The sequence below is a fragment of the Lissotriton vulgaris genome, chromosome 7 (genome assembly GCF_964263255.1).
Source record: "Lissotriton vulgaris chromosome 7, aLisVul1.2, whole genome shotgun sequence".
Classification (NCBI taxonomy): Eukaryota; Metazoa; Chordata; class Amphibia; order Caudata; family Salamandridae; genus Lissotriton; species Lissotriton vulgaris.
In genome coordinates this window covers 239,513,265-239,541,108 of record NC_141695.1, presented here as the reverse complement: position 1 = coordinate 239,541,108, position 27,844 = coordinate 239,513,265, and the positions used below count along the sequence as shown (strand labels likewise).

The 27,844-nt window shown below is 45.7% G+C and overlaps 1 protein-coding gene across 1 annotated transcript in view; it reads left to right on the top strand.

The window, feature by feature from the left end:
• The window catches only part of LOC147701284 (alpha-tectorin-like), a 550,081-nt gene that overhangs the window by 180,133 nt on the left and 342,104 nt on the right, over nt 1–27,844 (top strand). The window contains exon 8 of the mRNA XM_086930016.1: nt 14,196–14,794. Coding sequence (XP_086786142.1) covers nt 14,196–14,794 — 599 coding nt within the window. The remainder of the gene's footprint in view (nt 1–14,195; nt 14,795–27,844) is intronic.

Below are 27,844 nucleotides of genomic sequence, written 5' to 3'. Positions count from 1 at the left end.
TACTAGGAATGTATAGGTAGTTTGAATCCCCCATGCCATATTATATACAGGATATATGTCATTGCCAATTGTAATTATACCTTATTACCATATACATTTTTCATCAGGGCACTGGCCCTGGGCCTGGTTTGCAGAGCCTATGGCACAGTCAAAGTCAGTTACCACCAGTATCAGTCACAAAATGGGGTAAACAGGGCCAAAAAGGATGGCTTTCTCACAACTCTCATATATATTGTTTAGGAATGTCATCCCCATGTAATCTGAGAAATCTATTATGTATGGTCTATGTCTTTCATATTTTCTTAGGCTGACATATGGTTGTGGAACTTAAGGTCCTTCTGGTAAACCTCATAAATGCAATACTAAATACTGTCCCAGCAAGATCTTTATTTTCTGTACTCTTCGAAAGCAAACATTGAAGCTCAAATAAATGCCAGTGAAGGTTTCTTTTACAGCATGGTAGAAATGTAATAGTTTTGGAATTAAAATAAAAAATTACATCTTCTTCATATTTTGAGTTAGTAATTCAGTGGCATATAGATGTATGCATTAATGTGTGCAAACATGATCAGTAAGAAAAAGCTATGTACCTAAAATGGTAATTGTCCTATTTCTATTATTCATAGATTCTCAAGCTTGAATTATTCCATAGTCGAGCTAGGAGTACCAAGATAGTCAAGTGCTAAACGTATCCAAGAGGCTATAACAATGGCTCTCAATGAGATCACATCAAATTCACAAAAGGCGGAGGGAGGAATTCTAGCAATTTGTCATCTACTGACTACTGGCAATTGCTCGGATAGCATTCCAACCAATTGTTCTATGATCCACCTTGCTAACTCAGTTTGAACCCAGCCATATGCAAAGCAGGCATGACCCTGATATATTAAACAGGTAGTGCCTTGCATTTCTTATCCAGCCGAGGGACCACAGCTGACACGGTGGCTGGATTCTGCATAACCTAGTGACCCTTGCTATATATATGGATGGCACAGGTTTGACTGACCACTTTGGAGAGTCTTATAGATTTTTAAAGGAAAGAGTCTATGGGCCAGTTGTAATAAAGATTTACTGGGAGCAAATCCTGTGATTCGTTATATAGCAGGGTGTGCAACAAGTAAATGTCTTTGTTAATGTACTAAACCAATTTAGAGATTCAATAACATGTGACCGAATCACTAAATAGATTTAGGGAACCGTACTAATTTGGTATTTTGAAGGAGCACCTTCAGGGCATCTCTTCCAAATACTGATTCCTTATGATATGTATTAATGATTTGTGACTGAAATCCAGTTACAAAGCATTATTTTACCCTAACCGATTTACAAACAAGAAGGGATTCCCAAGGGACCCTTTCCTCTTTGTGAATGGTCAAAAAACACATTTTAAGGAGTGGGCAGAGATCAAGGCATTTTCAAAACTTAATTTTAAACACAACCTTTATCGTTTATGGAAATAAGGCTTAATTTTTTTTAAAGTGCTTTATTTAACACCAATCTCAGACATGGTGGTCTGCTGACCCCAGCAGGCTACCATCCCTGTGATTCCAACACATTATAGGAAGTTGCAATTTGCAACCTACCTCAAATATTAATGAGGTAGGTCAAATTGTTACCCACTATGATTCTGTATTTTTTCCACTACCCTAGCGCAGAAGTTAATTCGTAAAATACAAAGGCATTCAGTAAAAGTAGTTGTGCAAATTGAGACCCCCTTCACTGCATGTATACTTAGTGCATCTGGCCGTCTATCCTTTGTCTGCAATGGTAAACTGAAACATTTAGAAGCCTTCATATTAATGACATGCTCTCCTGCTATGGCATGTGGTGGAAAGTCTACATGCCAGAACCAGCGAATCTGGTAAAGAAGCTTCATGGTCATCCCTTACAGGGGTTTTTGGTGATAAGTGTTTTTCTTTATTATTTTCGTCATCAGTTGTGAAGCCTGTATGGGTTGGGGATAAAGTCAAAGCAGATGACTGAGGCATCCAAGATAGAGACACAACCTGAATAACCAATTTGTCATGTGAAAATTCAGTAGGCTTTGTTGGTGGCAGCATTTGTGGAGTTTGGTAAATTGGCAGTTGTCCTTTATCTGGGAAAGGTTTGTAGTAATCAGCCATCATGATTCTGAGCTCCTGCACCAAGGCTATCAGGATGGTTGTATGACGTTACAACGCATACATTTACAACGCATGCCTTTACAACGCATTTTTTGCAACGCAACATCCTTTACAACACATTCCATTACAACGCATGCCATTATAACAAATTCTCTAAAAAACTACCTTTACAACACATTCCATTACAACGCATACTACCTTTACAACGCATACCATTACAACCCATACCATTACATTGCATGTATGGTAAGTATTGGATAGTATAGGGGTAAAATTTACTATTCTAACTTCAGGGGGTGCAACAGTAGGGTAAGTGTTAGATAGTGTAGGGATAAACATTACCATTCTAACTCCAGGGGGTGCAACAGTAAGGTAAGTGTTGGATAGTGTAGGGGTAAAAATGACTATTCTAACTCCAGGGGTGCAACAGTAGGGTAAGTGTTGGATAGTGTAAGGGTACAATGCGTTGTAATGGTATGCATTGTAATGGTATGCGTTGCAATGACTGCGTTGTAATGACATGCGTTGTAATTGTATGCGTTGTAGTGTCATGCGTTGTAATAGTTGCGTTGTAATGTCATGTGATGAAAGGGATGTTGCGTTGTAATGACTGCGTTTTAATGGTAGTGCGTTGTAAAGGTTGCGTTGTAAAGGTTGTTTCCCATCAGGATTTGTATTATCTCCAGGTAAAGGTATAGTTGCTCCTTATAATCAGCATTATTTTCCTGGTGCGACTGCCAGTGTGGTGAGCGTGAGTCCTCATTGAAAAGTTCATATGACCTTGAATTGTGTGGCTCGTCTCGTTCCCCATAATGTGTCCTTGAGGGAGGATAATCTTGTTCATAATCAAACTCCTGCATTTGACCCTAAGTCAACCAGGTGTGTAGGCAGTATTTGATGGTCCTTCTGCATCTGAGCCTTCTTCGTCTTGCAGGTGGTTGATCAAATACCTAGGATGAGGAAGTATGTTGAGACATTATAGCTGATGGTATCTCAGTCTCCGAAATCAATTTTATTGGAGCAGAGGAGGAATTCTCAATTGTTAATGGAATTTATAGTGGAACTGTCATCAATGGTTGTCTCAACAAAGGTGATGTTATCAACAATGGTTTCCTCAATGGCTTCTTCAAAGACAGTGGCATTGATGAGGACTTAACTGAAGGCAAACTGGTTCCTTTGATCTTCTCCTTCACAAGTCACTTCCGCACCGTTGATATCAATAGTGACGTTGACAGAGTCGTTGTTGGTGGGTGAAGTAGTACAGTTGTAGGCGGAGAATGTGTGATATAGTTGAAGTTTATTCAGTGCAAGGCAAGAATCCTTGACCGGAAGCATTTGACATGTGCAGATCTCTGCTGCAACTAAATTGTTGTTAGGTGGCCCGCAATTGCTGTTCCACTGTCTGAGCGTGGAACCATGATTAAATAACAACAATATGCTTCTACCCTACTAATGTCAGTCTTGAGGAGACCACATGTGACTCCCTCATGAGGAGGGAGTCAAATTTAAACAATCTTAAGGAAGAAGAAAAGAATAAAATAAACTTATGCAATACAGAAATGTGTACAATACAACATTGAATATGAAGGTGTAACACACTTTGTGTTGCAACCTACAAAGTAAATATAAAGAGTTATTCCAATATATAATCTTTAAATGTAAAGGGTAATTTCCTAGAGCGAATATTCTCTCTGTTGACTGTTACCTCAGCCAAGGAAGTCACAGGGATAAAACATCTTGGAGTGTCCTGGAATCACCTTGACATTGTGGTACCAGCAACAGATTAGGAAACTACAGTATCTTGTAACCAATTATAAGATTGACTCTTATCCGCATCAAAAGCAGAACGCTTCTTGATGATGTCTGCCTGTGAAGCAGTGAGTAAGACAAAACTCCTCTCGTTCCAGCAACCCCTCTTTTCTAACAGGACAGAACCTTTGCTTACCTGAGTGACTAGTACAGGTGAAGAGTACCTAGAAGTTGCTTTCCTTACTCTTTTAGGATTTTTGATTATAACCCAATCACCCACCTTTAAAGACTCATTTTCAAAATGCTTACCAGAGTCGAAGTCAGAATTCATAAGGTTTGGTCTAACCTCAACCCCGGATCTAATGGAATCCAGAGATTCAATTTCTTGACTACTTTTGCTAGAAAGTCAATTAGGACACAAATTAGAATGAACTTTCCTTCCTTTAACAAAGTAAAAGGTTCGACCCAGTGGTACTGTGAGGTGTGTTATTGTATGACCATATCTTGTTCTTTAAGAATTCTTAAACATCCAAGCCTGAGGACAATGCGGTCTGCACCCTCTCCTTGACCATTCAGTTCCCCCTTTGCATTAGGACATTTGAGGAGGGTTAGTACAGAGCCACTTTGAAATGTTAAACATGATTGTGTTTTAAAAACTTACAAATCCATTGTGAAATGAAAAGGGTGCCATGGCCTGTGACAATTGTTTTTTTGTGGTACCTCCAATTTGAAGACATGTTCTAAAATATCATGGCATTGTCAGTAGTGGGACCATCACAAAACCAGTAAAACATTCATTTTGGAAAATAATCCACTGAGGGGAAATACCTCATAAGGACCATAAAAGTCGAGACCAACATTTTCCCAGTGATCTTTTGGAAATGGTACAGGAAGTAGGGACGTGTTAATGGTTTTCTGTTGTTTGTCAGAGAGCAGCCATTCTGCACGACTTTCAATGGTTGACCATGGTGAGCTGTTTCTTTACACAGGCTTTCTGGAGGAATTAAATTATGACGCATAACCATCTCATCAACAACCGAGAGTTCAGGCACCACAGAAGAGACATGTTTACTCTCATCAGAAATAGTTCTACTCTCTGGCCTCCCTTTAATAATGAATTATTTGACCTTATTGAGCTTGGGGGTCTTTGGAATATGCCTCTCTCCAGGTCCCTTCAGAAATAGGACCACCCTCCAGAACAGCATCCACTGCCGCCACAACAAACTCTGCATCTTCTGAATCATTCTCTTCACACTCAAGAGACAAACGGGATAAGCGGTTTGCTCTAAAGTTCTTCCTACCGAGTAGATGTTTGATGTCAAAATTATACTCTTGTAATGTAGAGAGTAAAATGTACTAAACTGGCGGATGCCTTATTAGTTCCTCCACCATTGAGAATGTACATTAGTGGTTTGTGATCTGTAAATACTTCAAATTCATGACCCCAAATGTATGATTTGAACTTGTATATTTCTCAGACACATGCAAGTGCTTCTCTTTCTATAGTGTTGCATTGCGTTTCAGCGGGTTGTAGTGACGTAGAAGCAAATGCAACAGTGTGTTACTTGCCACCAACCAATTTCCCAAGTACAGAACCAAGTCCTGACAAGCTTGCATCTGCATTAACCCCATGGCTGCTAAGGCAATTCCCCTCCTGTGCTGGAGATTGCTCTATTTCATTGTTTTATGACGAGCTGGGCTCGTCATCAGTGTACGAGGAGGCTACACCATGACGAGCCCAGCTCGTCATGAGTGTGGAAGGGGTTAAAAACACATTTGCATTCATCTTGAAAGGGTTGCAAGGCTGGTGCTTGCTCAATGATGAGTTTGGCTTTGTCAAATGTGCTGTGCAATTCTTTACTCCATATGAATTTAGTACCTTTTCTAAGTAACCCTCCAAAAGATTCTATTTGAGCATAGAACAACAAAGGGGACACTAGTGGTCAAATGGTATGTGGCTGCGAGAGAAACATAAGTGGCATAGGCTGTGTTTTATTTGCATGGCACCACAGTGTACAGAAAACCCATCAGCCCACCCAATGGCGGAGCATCATCATCTGGGATTTTTTGTAAAAGAAAACTGGTATCTCATCCAGGTGTCCCACTAGTTGTTATCGTGAGATATCCAAGGAAGGATCCGCCAGTGATGTAAAGCAACCAAAGATTAAGATGCGGTGGTGCTGAAAAATGAATTGCAGTGTTAGCTCGCCTTTTTAAACAGATTGATTACACCTAGTACGATCGGCGATTTTTCTTGTTACTAACACCGATCGGCGTAACTTCATTTGGCTGTGCTTATTGTCAACTAATGAATGCTAACGTCTCTCACACGTTAACTAAACGTTGTTTTCCACAAGGGCATTGGCTGATGACTTCTCTCTACACAAACCGGATATGATAAAGCATTTCTGGTTAGATTTGGCAATGTGGGTCCCTGTGTGGTCCGCCCGTGCACATCTACAATCTGCTCGATAACAACCATTTTGAACACGCAGTATCCTGTTAAAACACACGTGCAGTCTACTTGCAGCCTCCATTCCGGTCCGCACGTTTTTTGAGCGGTAAGACCAATTAACGCTAATTGAAAGGGATACAAATAGCGCTTTTCCTGTTCCTGTTGGTACCCCCCCTCGGCTTAGGACTAAGCATAAGGTACCGACGGACAGGTACGGCCAAAAGACATCAGGGAAGGCTCGACTGGGGTGTTACTACTAACTACCTCATTCCAGGGAGATACCAAGATTTAGCGTCATTTTCTCTCAACCCCAGGCTTTTTTCATTCTAAGTCTCGGTCCGTCCGGGTGTCCATCTTTTGAGTTCCCTTTGGCAATTTCTTCAAAGGCAGCGCAGAGACTAGCGTTTGTGTATTGAGTGGCCCTTTTAACAGAACCAGGTTATGATGTGACTCCAGGCACTTTATGACAACATAGACTGAGCTATCTAACCTTATGGTTATAATAAACATTATTTAAACATCAATAGGTTTCTCAGAGTCCTTGTGTGTCTCGAGCATTTACCAAGGTTTTATGATTACAAAAATAGCAGGATAATATTTGTCTCTCTTGCTATTTCTCTTTTGCATATTAATAGAGCGGGGCCTCATTGCCTGAGCGAGCGCCAGGAGAGGTGAGGTCTGATCCCAAGATTGCTCTGGGTGAGTCAAAATTGGTATGCCACATGGATACCAATTAAGTATGCTGATGGAATATACTAGCTACAGCATGCATTTATGTGGTTTTGTATATGTTATATTTAGTGGCTTTTTCCTGTCTGTGTCTGCATATATGTGTATGTCTGTATATATATGTATATACATTATTTTGCAGGAACCAAACTATTTCTGAGAGACACCACGTCCAGATTCTGGAACTCCGCTAAATGGTAGGGTCTCTCGGATTTTTTACTTTTTCCGCACATTTGCAGTAGTGTTTCAGTATTGGTCCTGAAGGAGGCCACTGGGCTACCTACTGTCCTTGATTGGCTGAAACATGTCGACCTATTTAAACATCACTGGATAGTTACTATCTATCTATACTATCCTAACACTATTTTTAACCTTGACATCACGATGACCCTTTAATAAATTGGTTCTTCTGGCATCATAATAGTCAATTTTAGTTTTCACTTTTTTCACCTTTTCTAACACTGCAATTCAATTTTCAGCACCACCGCATCTTAATCTTTGGTTGTTTTACATCACTGGCGGATCCTTCCTTGGATGTCTCACGATAACAACTAGTGGGACACCTGGATGAGATACCAGTTTTCTTTTACAAAAAATCCCAGATGATGATGCTCCGCCATTGGGTGGGCTGATGGGTTTTCTGAACACTGTGGTGCCATGCACATAAGACACAGCCTATGCCACTTATGTTTCTCTCCCACCCACATACCATTTGACCACTAGTGTCCCCTTTGTTGTTCTTAGCACGTGTAGATTGGGGGATAGGACACTTGAGGGTCGGTAATCTCAAATCCCCTTGGGCCCTCCTTAAAGTTTGTTGTTTATTATTTCATTTGAGCATACCCATGCACAAATCAAGCATAATATTCGGCCAACCCTAAAAATTTACGTAAATCATGCTTATCTTTAGGTGAAATGGCTTCATGTATTGCTTTGATTAAAGTATATATATAGGTTTGATGCCTTCTGGGGACAAGGTGTGGCTTAAATAGTAAAGTTCATGAACACCAAACTTACATTTCTCATGTCTAGTGGTCATACCAGCACTGCATAATTTTGAGAGAACTTTGGACAATGTGTCATTGTAGGCCTCACTACTTCTAGTGTGCACCATAATGTCATCCTGGTAAGCTTGGACTCCAGGAATATCTTTGAAAACGATATCCATGAGCCTCTGGAAAACACTAGCAGCGAAGGCCAAACCAAATGCAGCACGAGGTACTTGAATGCCCCAAACAGAGTCACAAAGGTTGCAAGTTCCTGAGATAAGCTGGCCACAAATCTACTACAGAGAAAAATTTGGACCCCCCCTACAATGAGACTTGAGAGATCCCCTAGATGAAGAATGGCATGGAACGATGATTCCCTCTGAGCAAAGATTCTTCAGAACTTGTTTTTAAATCATTTCTGACACTCAGAGGCAAAGGTCAAACCTTATGTATCACAGGTTGAGCGTTTGCTTTTAATCACATTGGTGCTCAAAACCTAGCACAGTACCTATTTTGTGGGAAAAAAAGGTGGGAAATTGGCGAATGATGGTTTCAATATCTGGAGAGGAACCTGGAAAAGAGGGTTTGTTGGAGTCTACAATAACATCTACAGTACACATATCATCTTCTATACAACCTTCTAGAAGATCACCTAGTACTATAGGATTATCCCACCCCGGTTTAAAGTAAATACCCATTTTGGTTAGGTCTTGCCCGCCTAAAATGTTCCTTCCTTTCATGGCTACATACACTTAAGTAATGGTATGTGAGCCTAGACCTGCTACTTTTGATCTAAAATAACCAAGCATGTCAATTTCAGTTTCCACAAAGGCTTTGGGTTTGAAATCGGTCTGAGAAAGATTTACAAAAGCATTCCATTTCTCCTGAGAAGTAATATGAGATAAAATTGTAATTGCCAATCCCGAATCAGCCTTAACTTGAGGTGGCACACCCCCAATTAGGGCATCACACCATTGTACCTTTGCTTTGCGTACTCCACGTATTGTGTTACATTCAATTGTTAAAACCACATTACTAAGTTTTTTCAGAACAAATGTGGGCATCTTCAGTGACATCAATGAAGTGGATCTTGTGTGATCTTTTAGTATTCTTGCAAACTGCTTGGAAATGTCCCACTTTTTTCATGACATGCACCTTTTTCCAATGGCAGGACAGTTGTGATAATTGCCAATATGGGATTTTGACCCACATCTAAAACATATTAGAGATTTCTTGAATGGAGGATTTCCGGGATTATTGCCAGCGGATATAGAACTAATGGTATCTTCACTGTGTAAGCTGACTGATTGTCCTTCATGAATAGCTCCAGATGAAACCATTGAACATTCTATTCCCTTTGCCAAATGAATAGTTTTAGATAAAGTGGGGTTCCTACAACTCAGAAGTCTTTTCTGAACTTTTTGAGAATAACATGCAAATGCAAATTGATCTTGTACAAAAATATTCACGCTTGCTCCAAACTCACAAGTTGAGGCTAGGATCCTTACTGCTGCTACATATTCCTCAACAGTTTCATCAGTGCTTTGTTTTCTTTTAAATAAATTGTGATGTTCAAGCATATTGGTTGGTTCCGCATCATATTGCTTGCCCATTCGTGCCAAAGCTTCCTTGTAATGTAATGGTAAATGTGTTGTATTTGTATAGCGCAAACAGTAACCCAGAGGCATCCCGGCGCTTGTACTCCTACCACAAGGGAACCCCTCCTGGCTTTTCCTTGTGAGGTGTCCAATCCTGGGCGTCCCATGGTGAAGCCAGGCATCCCTTGTGCATCGGGGGCCGTTGTGGAGACTAAGCAAGCTATTGCCCAGAGTTGCAGCATGGGGCCCATGCTTAGATTCGGCACTGAGGCGAGAATATCCGGTCAGAGGAATTTAAGCCCGATCCCGCCGAGGCAGGGATCGAACCCTGGTCCCTGGCCAGCGTTCTGCATCAAGGTCTGACGCTCTAACCATTGAGCCACACTTCTCCGATGTAGGGATCCCAGTGATCCCCCTTGTGGTATAGAGCATGGTAGATTAGCGGTGCTGCTAGTCCAATGCAACTGTATAAGATTGCTGCTTTGTGTGCGGGAGAAAAACATGTAGCATCAATTGCCACAAAATAGTTCGCAAATATTCTTACCCATTTAATGATTGGTTGCCAGGTGACTGTAGAAAAGGTGTTGGCAATGTAATCTGTTGAGGCCATAATTTAGGTAAAGATTAACCTTACTTGAAGAAAATGAAATGTGACACTGAATAGCAACAGGGTAATTGTGGGCAGAATCATGGTCAGCAATTAAATATAAAAATTAATGAAGATAATAAAACAAAACAATATGATTCAGAAGGCCCAATTGACCAGTTAGTACTATCTTTGATTCCAAAGAGCTTCCAGTGTATTGCACATACAAAAAGAAGAAAAATAAATGAACGACAGTACCTGTATGTCTTGAAATGCAAACGGTAGCTTGTGATTCATGTCCGTACAAGCTGAGAAAGAGAGACAAGCCGATGCACAGGTGCAGTAGCAGCTACTTGTGGTGAAGACAAACACCAGTAGGCTGGACTACACTCAAATGAGATGGGGGTACACGCTGACGTTAACGCGCTGCAGTGATCTCGTGTACACTCATGTGAACTGCAAGTCATTGAGAGCTCAATGAGCAGTTCTGAAGAATGCCACTGTCCAAAAGTGAGGACAGCTGGACTCCTTTGGGAGAATGAAATCCACTTTTCAGGAGCGTAACACAGTCTGGGAAAGCGATGACTCCAGCGAGGTGTTGAGCCATTGAAAACACCATGATCCGATACTAAAAGAAAAGGTGGGTTGGTGGGTGCGTAGGAGCTGCTAGATCGTCGCCAATATGAAGTAGTGCAGTCGGAGGCAGAGAATGGTTAATATAGTTGAAGTTTATTCAGTGTAACGCCGGCCCCTATGACCGGAAGCGACCCGACATCCGCAGATCTTCGTCACAACTGAATTGTTGCTGAGAGACCTGCAAATGCTGCTCCAATACCCGGGGGTGGAACTCGGGGGTGGAACCATAGTTAAATAACATCAATATGCTTCTACACTAATAATGTCGGTCTCGAGGTGACCGCATGCACCTCCCTCACCAGGAGCGACCAACTAATTACATCACAGTGGGCTTATCAACAGAGAGCTTGAGAAGACAGAGGTAGATGGCTTCTTGATAGTTGATTCAATCAATCAATCAATCAATCAGTGGTTTGTAAAGCGCACTACTCACCTGTAACAGTCTCAAGGCACGGGGGAGTGTGTGGCTCCATTGAGTTCATTTGAAGAGCCAGGTGTTGAGGTCTTTCCCGAATTGTTGCAGTGTTGGGCTTCACCAGGAGGTGAAGGGAGAGATTGTTCCAGGTCTTGGCTGTGAGGTATGCGAAGGACCTTAACCCGCTCTGTTCCTGTAGAAGCATTGGACGATGGCTATGGAGAGGTCGGCTGAGCAGAGGTTTCTCTTGTGGGCGTGGAAGGAGAGTCGGTTGTTGAGGTATTGATGTGAGATGTTGTAGAGAGCCTTGTAGGCATGCATGAGCAACTTGAAAGTTATTCTTCTTTCAATGGTGAGCCATTGGAGGTCGCAGATATTAAGGGTGATGTGGTTGTGCCGTGGGATATCGAGGATTAGTCTAGCTGTGGCGTTCTGGGAGGTCTGGAGTTTGCAGGGTTTTTTTTGTTGATTCCAGCATGGTGGGCATTGCCGTTGTCCAGTCTACTGGTGATGAGGGTGTGAGTGACTGTTTTCCTGGAGTCGAGGGTATCCATTTGAATGTTTTACGTAGTATGCAGAGGGTGTTGTAGCATGCAGAGGAGACGAGGTTGATCTGGCTATTCATAGTGAGCTATGAGTCCAGTATGATGCAGAGATTACGTACATGATCTGTCATGGTAGGTGGGTTTCCGAAGGCACGGGGGCCACCAAGTGTCGTCCCATGCGGAGGGGGTGGAGACGAGGATAAGGACTTCTGTTTTCTCTGATTTGAGTTTTAGGCCGCTGTTCTTTATCCATGTTGTGACAGCTTTCATCCCTTCTTGGAAGGTGTGCCTGGTGATGTTGAGTTTCTTGATGAGGGAGAGGATGAGTTTGCACGGAGACAGGAAGGTAAACAACTCAAGTCTTGTACCAGGCACCAGGTCGCCTAGATATTCCTGTTCTGGCTTTCGCTGGGGATGTGTGTCTGTGTAGTCCTGGTTGTGGTGCTTTTGTAGTTGGAAATAGAGGTAAATGCTCTAACTGGAACTTTGTTAATTTGTCAGTTTGTTTGTTTGTTATGTGTGATTGTGGTCCTGTTTTTTGTGTACCACTGCCTGGTGTAGGGTGTTGATGTGGTGTCTGTGTCATATCATTAGTGAAAAGGAGTGAAGTGCGGCGTGGTAAGTATGCGTCGTGTGCTCCGTGTGTGTTGTATTGGAGATTGGGGTTGGGGGAGTTTTGCTATGCAGAGGATGGAGACTGTATGGTTGGGTGTAGACGTTTTGTTGATGGTGAAAGTTGGTAGCAATGTTCAAATGCCGGCATTAAATGTTCAAAAGCCGCCATTGAATGTTCGTAAAGGAACCAAGGGGCAGATTTACAAGCCTCTTGTGCAGGCAGCGCGTCACTTTGTGTGACACATCGGCAGCGCAATTTTCTGCCCCATACTTACAAGGGCAGGAAAAACCACACTCTGTGGCTTTTCCTGTCCTTGTAAATATATGGCCCCTTTACACGCAGCACTTTGCGTGAAAGGGGCGTTGGTGTGGGTGATCCCACGCAACACCCATGGAACCAGACATATTTCCAGATTGACAAGAAATTGTAAATCAGGAAATGCGTCTGAAAGCTACGCCTCCCCAGGGGAGGTTTACATTTCTCTTCCTTGTTTTCCTCTGGTGATAGTTTATGTACAGGAAGGTGTCCTTACAACTCTTTTACTATACCAATCACCCAAAATAAACCGTTCTAAACTCTTCCCTCTGACTCTCCCCACCAAAAATCCTCTTTACTCATCCAAAAGCCTCCTCCTACTTCTATGACCTAAAAAAAGAAATCCTTCACTCTTCTGTCCCTCCACTATCCTTTTCAATCAAAATAACAGCCTAACATGTTCACTTCTCCAATTCCATATTCCAGTATACTAATTCACCACTAATCCTTTATGGGTTCCAGAGTAGCGTGCTACTAGCCAACAAAGCGTTTCAACACCTCATCAGGGTTACAAGCGCTATATAAATACAAACCTTTTTCCCTTTTTCTACCCCTCCCCAACCCTTCTCAATCCAAATAACTGACTAAAATATCCACCACTCAAATTTCTTCATATTTCACTACACTAATTTTTAACACTAATCCTTTATGGGTTCCAGTGTAGCCTGCTACTCGCCAGAAAAGCGCTTTAACACCCCCATCAGGGGTAACTGGCGCTATATGAATGCAAACCTTTCTTTTCCTCTATCCCTCCGCTATTCTTCTCACTACAAATAACTGACTAATATCCACCACTCAAATTACTTTCATATTTCACCATACTAATTCACAACTAATCCTTTATGGGGTTCCGGAGTAGTGTGCTACCAGCCAAAAAAGCGTTTCAACACCCCATCAGGGGTAAGAAGCGCTATATAAATACAAACCTTTTTTCCTCTTCTATCCTTTGTGCTATCCTTCCAAATCCAAATAACTGACTAACATGTCCACCACTTGAAATGTACTTGCATGTTTCACTATACTAATTCAACACTTATCCTCTATGGGTCCCGGAGTAGCATGCTACTCGCTGAAAAAGTGCTTTGGCGCCTTGTCAAGGGTAGTAAGCGCTATACAAATGCAATTACAATACAATACAATAATAACTATTGGATCTCTGTGGTATCACTGCAAATCCCCTTGAGCGAAGTACTTTAAAAATGAGATAAAAGTGGTGCGATACTTCTGCTTGTCTCCCCACATGTTCTACCGCATACTTACGTGCGAGCCAAGCAGTAGTCTGCAGATACAATTGTATACTCACATCTCCCAGAAGCCATTGTGAAATAGGTGCACTGCATTCATTAGCTCAATATTAGTCCAGTGCTGTCAATTTGGCATATATTGTTTTCTAAGCACTTCTTTTAGGTGTAAGACTGATGACCTGTTTCTGATTACAGAGGCCACATGTCCAGAGAACAGTGTGTATTCTACCTGTGGCACCGCCTGCCCCGCCACCTGCACCGATCCCGAGGCCCCTCGGTTCTGTGCCCAGCCCTGCCGGGAGAGCTGCCTCTGCAAGCCTAGTTACATCCTCAGTGCCGGGGTGTGCGTGCCTGTGGAGCAGTGCGGCTGCACCCTCACTGGGCGCTACTACACGCTGGGGGAGGAAGTCTTACTGGATGATCACTGCACCAGGAAGTGTGCATGCAGGAGTCCATCTCAGGCCATGGAGTGCGAGGGGCACAGCTGCGGCCCCTATGAAAAGTGTAGTGTGATAGACACAGTCATGGGCTGCCACCCCGCACCCAATGGTACCTGCCGGGTGTGGGGGGGTCCACACTACCACACCTATGATGGGCTCAATTACACCTCCCATGGCGCCTGCAGATACACACTCACCAGGACCTGCGGACACTTGGGGCCCCTCAGGGAGTTCAGTGTGGAAGTGGAGAACGTACGTGGAACAGCCACGGAGGTCCCGTGGGCGCAGCTGGTTGAGGTGCAGGCATACGAAAATCGCATTGCCATCTCTGTGGCACACAGAGGAAGCGTTCAGGTAAGGAGAGAGGCGGCATAATATCACTCAGGGAACTTCACTCACATAACAGCTTATCCCTTGGTGAACCTCAATGAGTTGTGTTTGGAGATGGTTATAATACATAGTATTTAATCACCCATGTAATACCTCAGCTTCGTCCCTATTGTAAAAAGTCCCTGCAGTATAAATGACTGGTCACACGTGCACTCTCGTAGCAGATATGATTGGATGAGTGTGCCCTTCACCCCACTACTACAATGGTACTTAACATTTACAAGCAAAAGGGGTGTATGATGGTCTAATGTGTAGGAAAATGCATTCTTTTATCACTAGGCTTCTGTATTCTGAATGGAATTTAACCATTTTAATCCAGGACGCGTGAAGATGTAAACCCGAACACACACATATCCCAGATCACCAACTATTCCACAGGCGCCATGACCTTCTTCCAGGCTAGCACCCGACGGACCATTCTGTCTTAGAAAGTATCCATTTCAAATTTCGAGATGGCAGCTCGCTTTAAAATGTGTTCCTGAGTAATTAATGACCAATTGTTTGCACCTCACAGATCAGGGCACTCAACCTGATAATTGACATACCCAACAGCTAAAGACATGACATTTATCTGGAAAGACCACAACAAATGATAACTACACCAAACACCAGCTAAAAGCACTATCGGGCATATTAGCAAGAACCTCGTTAAAATTATTGCAGTTTTAGCGGCAGGAAACTGCCGCTAAAATGGCGATAATGGGCTTGCTAATATGCGTTATAGAATTCCAATAGAAGCCCAGGTTAGATGTTCTGCACATCTAACTTGGGCTTCTATTGGAACTTCATAACGCATATTAGCAAGCCAAAACGGCGATAATTTTAACAAGGTTCTTGCTAATATGCCCCTATATTCCGCTGACCGAAAAGACTGTTAAACAATTGCAATCTACCTACAAGTTCAATGCAGGGATCTACACTTTTTAAAAGGGTCCGCCTTTATATGACTTGTTTTAAATATTTGCAGTACTTGCCCTAACATAAATTATGCGTTTGTCCTCAAAATTAGTTATAGTGAATTCCAAAATGGCGGACACTTCTAAAACTATAGACAAATCTATCTGTTTTGTACCCTAGCCATCTACTAATCATGTTTTTATATTTCTCAACATGCACAGTGTTCACTTCTTTTTCATTATGTTCACACTATATCACGCACAGCCACATACTTTCTGTTGCTTTCTCATAAATTGTTGTGTTACATTTTATCAGTTATTTAGAAAAAATGTACTGTTCCAAGTGGCCAGACATCAGTACCTGCAATGATTAGTTAAATTGTTTACTCAGTCCTAGGAAATTGAAAAACCTCTGACCACTCCAGCATTCTAACTAAACAAGGTGGAGCTTTAACTTGTGGGGCGCTCCTCTTATAACAACAAAAGTTTGACATGCAATAGGTCGCGCATATGTTTTAAAAATCCAACACATAAATAAAAGGCATTGTCATTTATAATGCCAATAGTTCAAAGTTTCGCAAATCCAAGATCTAGTACATTGAAAACGCTTGCTTTATAATGCTGTGAAAAGAAATGTGCTGAGAAAAGTAGACAAACGCTGAACAGTAAAAAGCATGCGCACTCCTAGATTGAATAAAAAGCCTGGGTTATTTTCTTTTTTAAAAACTTTAATTAAAGGGCTATGCATGTCATTAAATGCAACAAGCAAGTTCATATCTATAAGGCTGAGAGGCACGAATTAAAGCTAAACGGATTTATGAAATCTTTGACTGGGGCGGTGACAGGACAGCGACTATGCGCCTGCACTGGAAGCCTTGCGTGCCTATAGCTAGCATGAGTTAGGGGGTGAGGGGAGGGGGTGCAGCCCCCGAGCCAGTGGCTTGCAGAACAGTGTAAACATAAAGTGATATTATTAAGGTGTCATTATGGCACCTCTCCTTCAGACGTGCATCGCGCAATAAACAGACCACGCAGTGTGTCAGCGTAAAAGGCCATTTTATTAGACCAGGCTGCGTAATCTATACATAACAATAAACGTCAACAGGTAATAACATCAAACCCCCACTCACATTCCCCTCTCATTCGTTTCACCCGTTCCACCTCATCACAAACCCCTCCAAGCTCCATACCATACCTTATTCCTGCCCATCAATCACTTGTCATCCAGCCCGCTCCTTGCATCCTTCCAGTCATGCCTCTATCCGCCATTCGAACTCCCCCCCAAAGGGATTGGTGTGCCGGCTCTTGACCCTCTGTCCCTTCAAAGTACCGCCTAAAGCAGCTCTTGCCTAAACTGGCGACGCCATAGACCGACCCAAAACCACACCTCCAACTGCCGGGTGGGTGGGTGGCCTTTCTTTCTACCCTCCTGATGGTGCCAGGCGCAGGAAGAGGAAGTTCCCTTCCTCCCCTGCGCCTATATACCCACCCCCTAACTCCTCCCCTTCCCCTGCCTGTCCTATCCTGCGCGAAAGACCCCGGGGGAAGACTAGTCTGCTACTGTGCTTCCCCCGGGGCCCGGCATCGCGCAATAAACAGACCACGCAGTGTGTCATCGTAAAAGGCCATTTTATTAAACCAGGCTGCGTAATCTATACATAACAATAAACATCAACAGGTAATAACATCAACCCCCCACTCACACTCCCCTCTCATTCGTTTCACCCGTTCCACCTCATCACAAACCCCTACAAGCTCCATACCATACCTTATCCCTGCCCATCAATCACTTGTCATCCAGCCCGCTCCTTGCGTCCTTCCAGTCATGCCTCTATCCGCCATTTGAACTCAATCAATCAATCAATCCGGACATTTATAGAGCGCACTACTTACCCGGAGGGTCTCAAGGCGCTTGGGGAGGGGGTGGGTGCTGCTACTGCTCGAACAGCCAGGTCTTGAGCTTCTTCCTGAAGGAGAGGTGGTCTTGGGTCAGGCGCAGGTCGGTCGGGAGGGAGTTCCAGGTCTTGGCGGCCAGGTAGGAGAAGGACCTTCCTCCTGTAGTCGTTCTTCGGATGCGGGGGACGGCGGCGAGGGCGTGGCTGGCTGATCGGAGGTGGCGCTTGGGTGCGTAGAAGTTGATGCGGTTGTTTAGGTAGCTCGGGCCTTGATCGTGTAGGGCTTTGTGTGCGTGGGTGAGGAGACGGAAGGTGATTCTTTTGTTGACGGGGAGCCAATGCAGGTCTCTCAGATGTCCGGAGATGTGGCTGTGTCGTGGGATGTCGAGGATGAGTCTGGCTGAGGTGTTCTGGATCCGCTGGAGTCTCTTCTGGAGCTTGGCGGAGGTTCCGGTGTAGAGGGCGTTGCCGTAGTCCAGTCGGCTGGTGACGAGGGCCTGGGTGACCGTCTTCCTGGTCTCGGTGGGGATCCACCGGAAGATCTTCCGTAGCATGCGCAGGATGTTGAAGCACGACGAGGAGACGGCGTTGACTTGTCTGGTCATGGAGAGAGAGGAGTCCAGGATGAAGCCCAGGTTGCGTGCGCGGTCCGTCGGTTTGGGTGCGGTGCCCAGGGCAGGGGGCCACCAGGAGTCGTCCCAGGTGGAGGGCATGGAGCCCAGGATGAGGACTTTCGTCTTGTCTGAGTTCAGTTTCAGGCGGCTGGTCGTCATCCATTCGGCTACGTCTTTCATCCCTTCGTGAAGGTTGGCTCTGGCGGCAGCGGGGTTGTTGGTCAGGGAGAGGATCAGCTGGATGTCGTCTGTGTAGGAGATGATGTTGAGGTTGTGTTGGCGTGCGATGGCCGCGAGGGGGCTCATGTAGACGTTGAAGAGGGTGGGGCTCAGCGAGGATCCTTGAGGGACGCCGCAGGTGGCCTCTGACTTGTACGGTGGTAGACGGACTCTCTGTGTTCTTCCGTCGAGGAAGGAGATGATCCATTCCAGTGCCCTCTCCTGGATTCCGACGTTGCTGAGGCACTGCACTAGGGTGCGGTGGCAGACAGTGTCGAATGCCGCGGAGAGGTCCAGGAGGATGAGGGCCGCTGTTTCTCCGTTGTCCATCAGGGCTCGGATGTCATCGGTGGCGGCGATGAGGGCGGTCTCGGTGCTGTGGTTGGCTCGGAAGTCAGACTGTGAGGGGTCGAGGGATCCATTCGTCTTGAGGAAGGCGGCCAGCTGCTTGTTGACGGTCTTCTCGATGACTTTGGCAGGAAACGGGAGGAGCGAGATGGGGCGGTAATTCTTGAGTTCGGTGGGGTCCGCAGTTGGTTTCTTTAGTAGAGCGCTGAGTTCGGCGTGCTTCCAGCTCTCCGGGAAGGTGGCGGTGTCGAAGGAGGTGTTGATGATGTCCCGCAGGTGGGGTGCGATGACAGCGTCGGCCTTGTTGAAGACGTGGTGAGGGCAGGGGTCGGTCGGAGATCCGGAGTGGATGGAGTTCATCATGCGGATGGTGTCTTCGGTGCTGATCGGAGTCCAGGCGCGGAGGGTGGTGGTGGGGGGCGTTGGTGCGGTCGTGGCGTGCGTCGGTTGAGTGCTGAAGCTGTTGTGTATGTCCGCGATCTTGTTGTGGAAGTAGGAGGCGCGGGAGTTGCAGAGGTCTTGCGATGGGGTGATGTCGTTGTTTCCGGCGTTGGGGTTGGAGAGCTCTTTCACGATGTTGAAGAGTTCCTTGCAGTTGTGTGCGTTGCTGTCCAGCCGGTCCTTGAATGCAGTTTTCTTGGTGGCGCGGATCAGTTGGTGGTGCTTCCGGGTGGTAAGCTTGAAGGTGGTCATGTTGTTCGGCACCCCCCCCCAAGGGATGGGTGTGCCCGCTCTTGACCCCCCTGTCCCTTCAAAGTACCACCAACCAGAGAACCCCCTGTAGGGCGGTTCCTTGCCCCACCCCTCCTACCCAGGCCTGCCAGCCCGCACCAAGCACACCCGCACTCACTCCCTGCAACAGCAGATAGCCTCATTCCATAACTTGCTCACTACATCTCTCATCTCCATCATGTAATATGCATTGCCCAGCTGTGACAAGTGTACTCCGTCGTCCCTAAAAACTAAAGGTTCCTCGAGTTGAATCCCTCAGTGTGTAATCACTTTGATGTCCTTGTCACCACAGTATAGTCTCATTGCCCTATTGAGCTTCCTTCGTGCTTTTTCGATCGCCCCATGCTTCATTGCCCCTCTCCACACTTTCCTGGGGACCAACTCTGTCCAGGCAATGCAGGTCCCTGCAAGCCTAGATTTCAGCACCTCCAGGTCCCTCTGCATAAGCTGTAAAAGCGCCAAAACTGACAGCTGCACCAAGTCATTTTCTCCCAGATGTATTATCAACAAATCAGGGCATCCTCTTTGCGGGATCATCTTCGCGAGCCAGGGCAGTAGTGCCCCCCATCGCATGCCACCTCTGCCCCACCATTATACCTCGTACAAGTGTCCTTTAAGTCCCAGGTTACGGCCGTAAACCTGTTGCACCGCATATTTGGACGCCCAATGCACGAAGGAGTGCCCAACAATCCACGTCACCGTCTTATTTCCCGGTCCACCCACGCAACCTACAAATAAAAAGATGTTAGAACAAGAACAGCAAAACCATGAATCAACCAACAGCCTACCTGAGACCATCTCATTTCCTCACATACCTCTCACAACAAAGGGACTTCCACCGCCCAATCCGCCTAATCCTGTCCCAGGACCACCCCAACCTGGCCGCAGCTGTTGCAGCCCCAATTCTGAAGGAGTGAGTCCCGAAACCAGACGCATTCAGACCCAATCATCCCAACGCCTTGCGCAACACCGCCAATAATTGGCCCGCCGTCATTCTCGCGCCTGATGCATGACAAAAAATTTCCCCACGCGCCACATTCGCCGTCCCCAGGAAAGTCCGCCATTCAACCACAGGGCACACCGGCCCACCCTCTGTCTCATTCAGCCACACCCACTTGCCCCTGACCAACTGATCAGTCTTCGAGCACCGCAACCAAATACCCAGGCGACCTCCATCCACACGAATCTCCTCAAACAACCTGCCAGCCGTTCTCCTCGTACCCAACAACTCAGACACCCTGAACGCCCCGAAAAACATCCACACCATACACAAACGAAAAAGGCCAACCTCAACAAGGTCGTAACAACATTCCGGCAGCACCCCAACCAGCGGGACCAACAACTCAAAAGTAACTGCTTCCCGCAGCCTACCCCCCCCACTCCTGCATTCCCTGCCCCAACCCCGCAACATCCTGTTCACGATCACGTCTTTAGTCGGATCAAAACCCAGAAACAAAGCACAGTAACAGGATATCCCTGCCAATTTACCAGAAATCATAGCCGCAGTCGAACCCCTGCCAATACAATCCAGCACAAAACACCTCAGCCCTTGTTCCACCTCAGACTCAACACCCACGACACCATCCAGATTCCAACCCATGAAAGCACTAAATTCAGACCATGCCAAATGATACATCCTCCTCGTGGTCTCTGCAACAGAACCTTCCACCAGGCCCCCCTGGGGGGAAGAAACCTCCTTGGGCCAACCCAGGGGCCCACCCAGGCACCCCACCCAGGCACCCCACCCAGGGGAACCAGCACAGCCGACCCACTCCGATCTGCCGAGTCCCCGGCCACCTCCTGCCTCGCCAGGGCAGGGGTGCCCGCCCTGGAGCTGGTGGACAGGTCGATGGGGGCCTCCTCCCTCTGCCCCTCGTCCACAGTCACAGTATCCCCAGTCATGCCCTTCCCAAGGGGGGGTCATCGGCCTGCCCCTCTAACTCTGAGGAATTGGGCCCACCCGCAGCTCCCTCAGACATCAAAGGGCACCGCGTAAGGCTGTCCCCCTGCCCCACCCCTTCCCCCACACCGACCGGCGCGTGAACAGGCCCCAGCAGCTGGGGCAGGTGCCCCGCGCCCCTCAAAACAGCCCCGGAGGCCCCAGGCAGGAACTCGATCAGAGGGAAGGCCTGCAGGGGCAGGCTCTTACGTTTCCTGCCCCTCGCCGGATCTCCGGGCGCTCCGCCCCCCCTCCGATCGCCCACCTGCCCGTGTGTGTCAGGCTCGTCCTCCAGGAAAGCCACAACTGCGGCTTTGACCCCTGTAGCAGATTCTCGCGACCGGCCCGCGCCAGCAGTAGCAAGGCCGCCCGGACCTCCTCGGACGCCACGCCCAACATGTTGCCAAAACTCACGCTTCCGGCGTGTGAGGAAAACGGCTGCCGTGCAAACAGCCCCCGACGAAGAGACACTAACCCAGAAAGTACACTAACTCGCTAAACTGTTTAACACAGGCCCTGAACTAAACTCCCTTTCTTTCTACCCTCCCGATGGTACCAGGCGCAGGAAGAGGAAGTTCCCTTCCTCCCCTGCGCCTATATACCCACACCCTAACTCCTCCCCTCCCCCTGCCTGTCCTATCCTGCGCGAAAGACCCCGGGGGAAGACTAGTCTGCGACTGTGCTTCCCCCGGGGCCCGGCAGAGAGCTGCAGGAAGGCGCTACGAGGCTGGGAAGAAATTGAGAGTGCTGCAGCTTCCGGGTGTGACAGGAGAGGCATAAACACACACGTGGCCATGCCACGCCGCTGACATATCCCAGTGTGACTACGGTGCCCCTTGGCTGACTGCAGCAGGCCTCACTGTAGGTTGTTATGACACAGAGAGAATTTAAGACCGGGGTGGCAAGGCTAGGCATGACTATAATCAGACATGTGCAGGTTGGAGAGGAATTTACTTAGGATTAAGACAATGTAGTGTCTGTGTGCCCTTCGGAGCTTGCCGTCCGGAGTACTCTGGTGTTTATTTATTTATTTATTTATTTATTTTCCGCACTTTTATATAGCGCAAACTGTACCCAAAGCGGTCGGAACGCTTTACAAAAGAACCAGGTATGTTACAAAAGGTACACAAGATAGACTAAACACGCTGACAAGTTACATATATACAGTTACAGGTACATAAGATAGGCTGAGCATGCTATAAAGTTACTTATATGCAGTTACAGAGCAAACAAGTTGCATATTTATATTTCTAAAAAATATAAAAGGTGTCAGCGTTAGATTAGAACAGGAGCAAAATACATATGTACAAAGTTGACCTCAAATGAGTGCCAGGTAAATTACAAAAGGTACACAAAATAGATTAAACACGCTAACAAATTACATATATACAGTAACAGGTACACAAGATAGGCTGATCACGCTAACCAGTTACATATATGTAGTTACAACTCTAACAGATTGCATATTGTACTGTAAAAATATGAAAGGTGACAGCGTTAGGTTGAAACAGGAGTAATATATATATTTACACAGTTGGCCTCATGTGAGTGCTAGATGGTCGTAGTGGTCAAGAAATAGGATGAGTTATTCCAGGAAGTGTGTTTGTAGGAGGAGAGTCTTAAGATCTATTTTGAAGGTACGGAAAGAGGTGTTGGTTCGGAGGGAGGGAGCATGTGAGTTCCAGATTCCGGTCACATTACCAGAGAAGGATTGAGCCATAAATCTCTTCCTTTTGGAGGTAGGAAGTTCGAGCAGTACGTTTCCTACATAATGTGAAGGTCTAGAGCCACCTGAGAATTTGAGTTTACTCGCCAGATAGCGTGGGGTCGAGGTGTGTAGGGCTTTGTGGGTGATACAGGTAGTCTTGTAAATTGACCTAGCTTCAATAGGAAGCCAGTGAAGAGACAACAGTATGGGTGAGCTGTGATAATTTCTTTTTTAGCGCCATATACGAAGCAAGATGCTGAGTGTAGGAGGGATTTTAGAGGGGACAGGTGGGATTTGGGGAGGCCAGCAAGGAGAGAGTTGCAGTAGTCCAATCTGGAAAGAGCCAATGATTGGACCAAGGTTTTTAGGTCTTGTTCAGGAAAGAAGCACCAAATCCCCCAGAGAAGGCACAGTTAGTAATGTGCCATCTTGGCAATGGGATTGATATGGGACTGTAAGTTGAGCCTTTTATCTAGGATGACGCCTAGAGATTTGGCACTGTCAACAATGATAGGCTTGTTGTTGAGATTGTTTAGATTGCTCATCCAAGATTGAATAGGAGGAGGAGATAGTGAGGTTTAGAGGAGAAGTAATTCTGTTTTGGAAGGATTCAGGATTAGTTGATGAGTAGACAGCCAGTGGTGGATGGAGTTCAGTGTGGTGTTGAGAATTGAAATGTCATGAATGGAAGAAACCTTTAGGTAGATTTGGGTGTCATCTGCATATTGGTGATAATGTTTCCCAGATTTTTTTAGGAGATTACCCAGCGGTTCAAGGTTGAGGTTGAACAGAGTGGGCGCAGGGATCGAGTCTTGAGGGACACCTTGACCAACAGCCATTGAAGTGGAGAGACAATTGGTTATTTTAATCATCTGGGATCTGCCCGAGAGGAATGATTCGAACCATTTGAGCACCATGACTTCAAAACCCATTCTTAGCTTTAAAGTGATCAAAAAAGTTTTGTGATTAACAGTGTCAAAGGCTGCGGATACATCAAGAAGGATCAGGAGACAAGATTCACCAGAGTCAAGTACTTGCAGATCATCATCGATCACTTGAAGTAGGGCTGTTTCTGTACTGCAACTTTGGGTAAAGCCAGATTGGAACTTGTTAAGGAGGGAATTGGCCTTGATATATTTGGAAAGTTGCTTCGCCACACAACTTTCTGTGACCTTAGCAAGAAAAGGAAGGTTTGTGATAGGGTGAAAGTTGTTGAGATCTTTTGCATCAGCAGAAGGTTTCTTAAGAAGTGGGGTAACCTGTCCTGTTTTAAGGGCTGCAGGAAGGGAGCCTTGGTTGAGGAAGGGGTTTATCAGACTTGTCCAGTAGGGGAGTGTGTGTGTTAAAGTCAATGGCAATGTCACTGGGAATGGGGTCGATGGATTGGTTGGAGGGTTTAGTTTCTAGAATGCTTTCAAGGAGGGCCATTTCGGTGATGAGGTCAAAGTTCTGCCACAGGACTCAGGATTTACAGACCTCAGCGGGCGTAGTATGGGTAACCTGATCAACAAGTGATTTTACTTTTTCATCAAAGAATAATTCAAATTCTTCCGCTATCTTGGGGGATGGGGGGTTTGTCAAATATGGTGGGAGAGGGAGAGTTGTTGGTGCTTTTGATAAGGTTCAAATAATTTTTTAGGTCAGTTTTTGGCAGAATCTAGGAGGGTTCTGAAGTGCATCGCTTTTTCATGGAATATGTATTTTTGGTAAAAGGATCTTGTGAAGCGGAGATTGGTGGTGGAAGGAGAATGTCTCCATAATTTCTCATGGTTCCTCAAGTGTTTTCTTTCTTTGTAAAGGGATTTATTGAACTACGGACCAGCAGGAGTAGGTCTTTTCTTTTTACTTTGCAGTGAAGCAACATTATCAATTACAGCTGATATACTGGTGAGACATTGGGTAGTCAGGTCGTTGACATCAGAGTAGGGGTCTAAGATTGGAAGAGAGCTCAAAGCTGTGTTACATAAAATGTCCAGGTCGATGTTTTTGATGTTGCGGAAAAAGGTAGTAGTTCTTTTAGATTGACCAAGATTAACAGAATCAGATAGGTGTAGAGAGAAGGGGATAAGAAAGTGGTCAGACCAATCTACTGGTATAGGATCAACAGTAGTTAGCATATCTACTTTGGAGATAACAACGTCAAGAATAGAGCCCTTTGTAGTGCGTCGGATTTGTGTTATTTTGAAAAAGATCATTTCGTAAGAGGAAAGTGGCAAGCCTGTTTTTATATTTTTTTTACTTAGTTTTATATAGCGTGAACTTGACCCGAAGATATAGGGTATCAGGGCGCTTTACATAGCACCAGTTGCGATACATGAGGATACTTTAATTTTTGTTAGGAACAGGGAGATGAAGTGATTTGCCCGGAATCACAAGATGTTCAGCTTCTTTGCTGAGGCTCGAACCAAGCTGCCCAGATTTGAAGTCGGCCGCCCTAGCCGTTAGGCCAACTCCTCTCTCCAGTTGGCCGCTATATCTTCCAGATTTCACCAATGAAGATTAATGTCTCCAATTAAAAAAAAATCTGTTTGTCGCTTTGTGAGTATTGGTTGCTCGCAAAGGCAGTGAATTCCTCTGTGAAAGGAGAGCGGTCACCAGGCGGTGATAGATGGTATGAAACCTGACAAGGGATTTTTGCTGCGTTTGAAACTCCAGAGAAAGTCATTTGAAGGAACGGAAAGAGCTTCTGGGAAAGTCTTTGAGATGAAGGGGGTTCCCGAAGATAACTGCTACACCTCCCCCGACTTTATCTTCTCTATCGTTCCTCAGAATTGAATAGTCAGTGGGGACCAGAAGATCAAAAGAAGTATGAATGAATTAATGAATACTTTATTGTTTGGTTACTCAAAACCATTACATTAAAAAAAAACAGAATACAAAATTACAAAAGTTAAAACCAGGAGTGTGTATGGTAGTTCCCAGGGCGCTGGTGGGCACGGGGAGTAGGGTTCATAGTAAGACAGCCCAGCGTGTGTCTGCAAAGTCTCTAATCGTGTGTGCCCTGGTTAGCCATCATCTTGGACCGTGTCTGATGGATAAACTTTCCAAAAGAGGCCATCTGTTTTACCAAAGTCAGTGTATAAGTTGGAGAATCGCCTCCTTTGCGGTGCGTGACCCCACTTGTCTTAGGATAGGCCTAAGGTAAAGACTGCGAGCCGTACGCAGAGCCGGGCAGCAAAATAGAAGATGGGCCAATGACTCTCGTTTGTACCTGCAGAGCCTGCATTCCCGAGCTCCTGATCCAGTCTGTTCAAAGGCATATAGGGCCCGATGTAGGTAGGGCTTTACCGATCGGTATCGGCCGAAAATACCGATTTTTGGCCCTTACCGATCGGTAAACAGCCATCGAGATGTAGGGAACCAAAAACAGAACGAATCGGATAGAAAACCGATTCGGAATGAGTACCGAATGGGAAAGAATCCGATACGTACATACCGAAAATCGGATATGTAACGAATCGGAAAAACACCGATTCGGTTACAAAGACCGAATCGGTCCATGTACCGATTCGTTAGTGACACCGAATCGGAAAATCACCGATTCGGTCCTACTACCGAATCGTTGGTGACACCGAATCGGAAAATCACCGATTCGGTCCTACTACCGAATCGTTGGTGACACCGAATCGGAAAATCACCGATTCGGTCCTACTACCGATTCGTTAGTGACACCGAATCGGAAAATCACCGATTCGGTCCATGTACCGAATCGTAAGTGACACCGAATCGGAAAATCCCCGATTCGGTCCATGTACCGAATCGGAAAAAATACCGATTCGGACATGAGCCGATTCGGAAATCATGCCGATTCGTATGATTCTCCGATCGGGAAATTCCCCGATTCCGACAGTTGGGGAGATGTAGGGAGGCACAGAAACACCGAAATCGGCTCAAAATCGGTAGAATTCACTCGGTATTTACCATGGATTGCAATCAGGTGGTAACCAACTCCAACCCATATAAACAGTCCCAAAATGCATTGCAACTTGCAGGATGGCAGCTTTCTATGTCATTGCGAGGCGGCTACGGCTACAGCAGGAAGGACAGAGGGAATGGCTAAGAAATGAACAGGTCTACAGACAGAGGATAACCCTGTTCATGCTCACTGAGGCTGAGATCCTACAGAGATACAGGCTGGACTCTGACACCATACTTGAGCTCATCAGGGACCTTAAGCCATACTTGGACCACCACACCCCAAGGGCACACGCCATCCCTGCGCACGTCCAGGTGCTATGCAGCCTACACCTGGTAGCGTCTGGCAGCTATCAAAGTGGAGTAGCAGCAGCAGGAGGGGTGAGCCAGAGCAGCCTGTCAAGGTTCTTCCACATATTCCTTGACGCCATGATAGACAGGATGGACCAATACATCTCATTCCCTGCAACCCACGCAGAACTGCTACAAACCAAAGCTGACTTCTACCAGATGGCGCAATTTCCCCAAATCATCGGTTGCATAGATGGCACGCATATTCCGATTTGCCCACCAGCGGACACCGAATACATATACCGCAATCGGAAATCTACACACACCATCAACGTGCAGGTGATCTGCAATGCCAAGTGCACCATCACAGACCTGGTAGCAAAATTTCCAGGAAGTACCCATGACTCCTATATATTCCAACAGAGCGGCATATATGCACGGCTGATGGCTGGCGAAT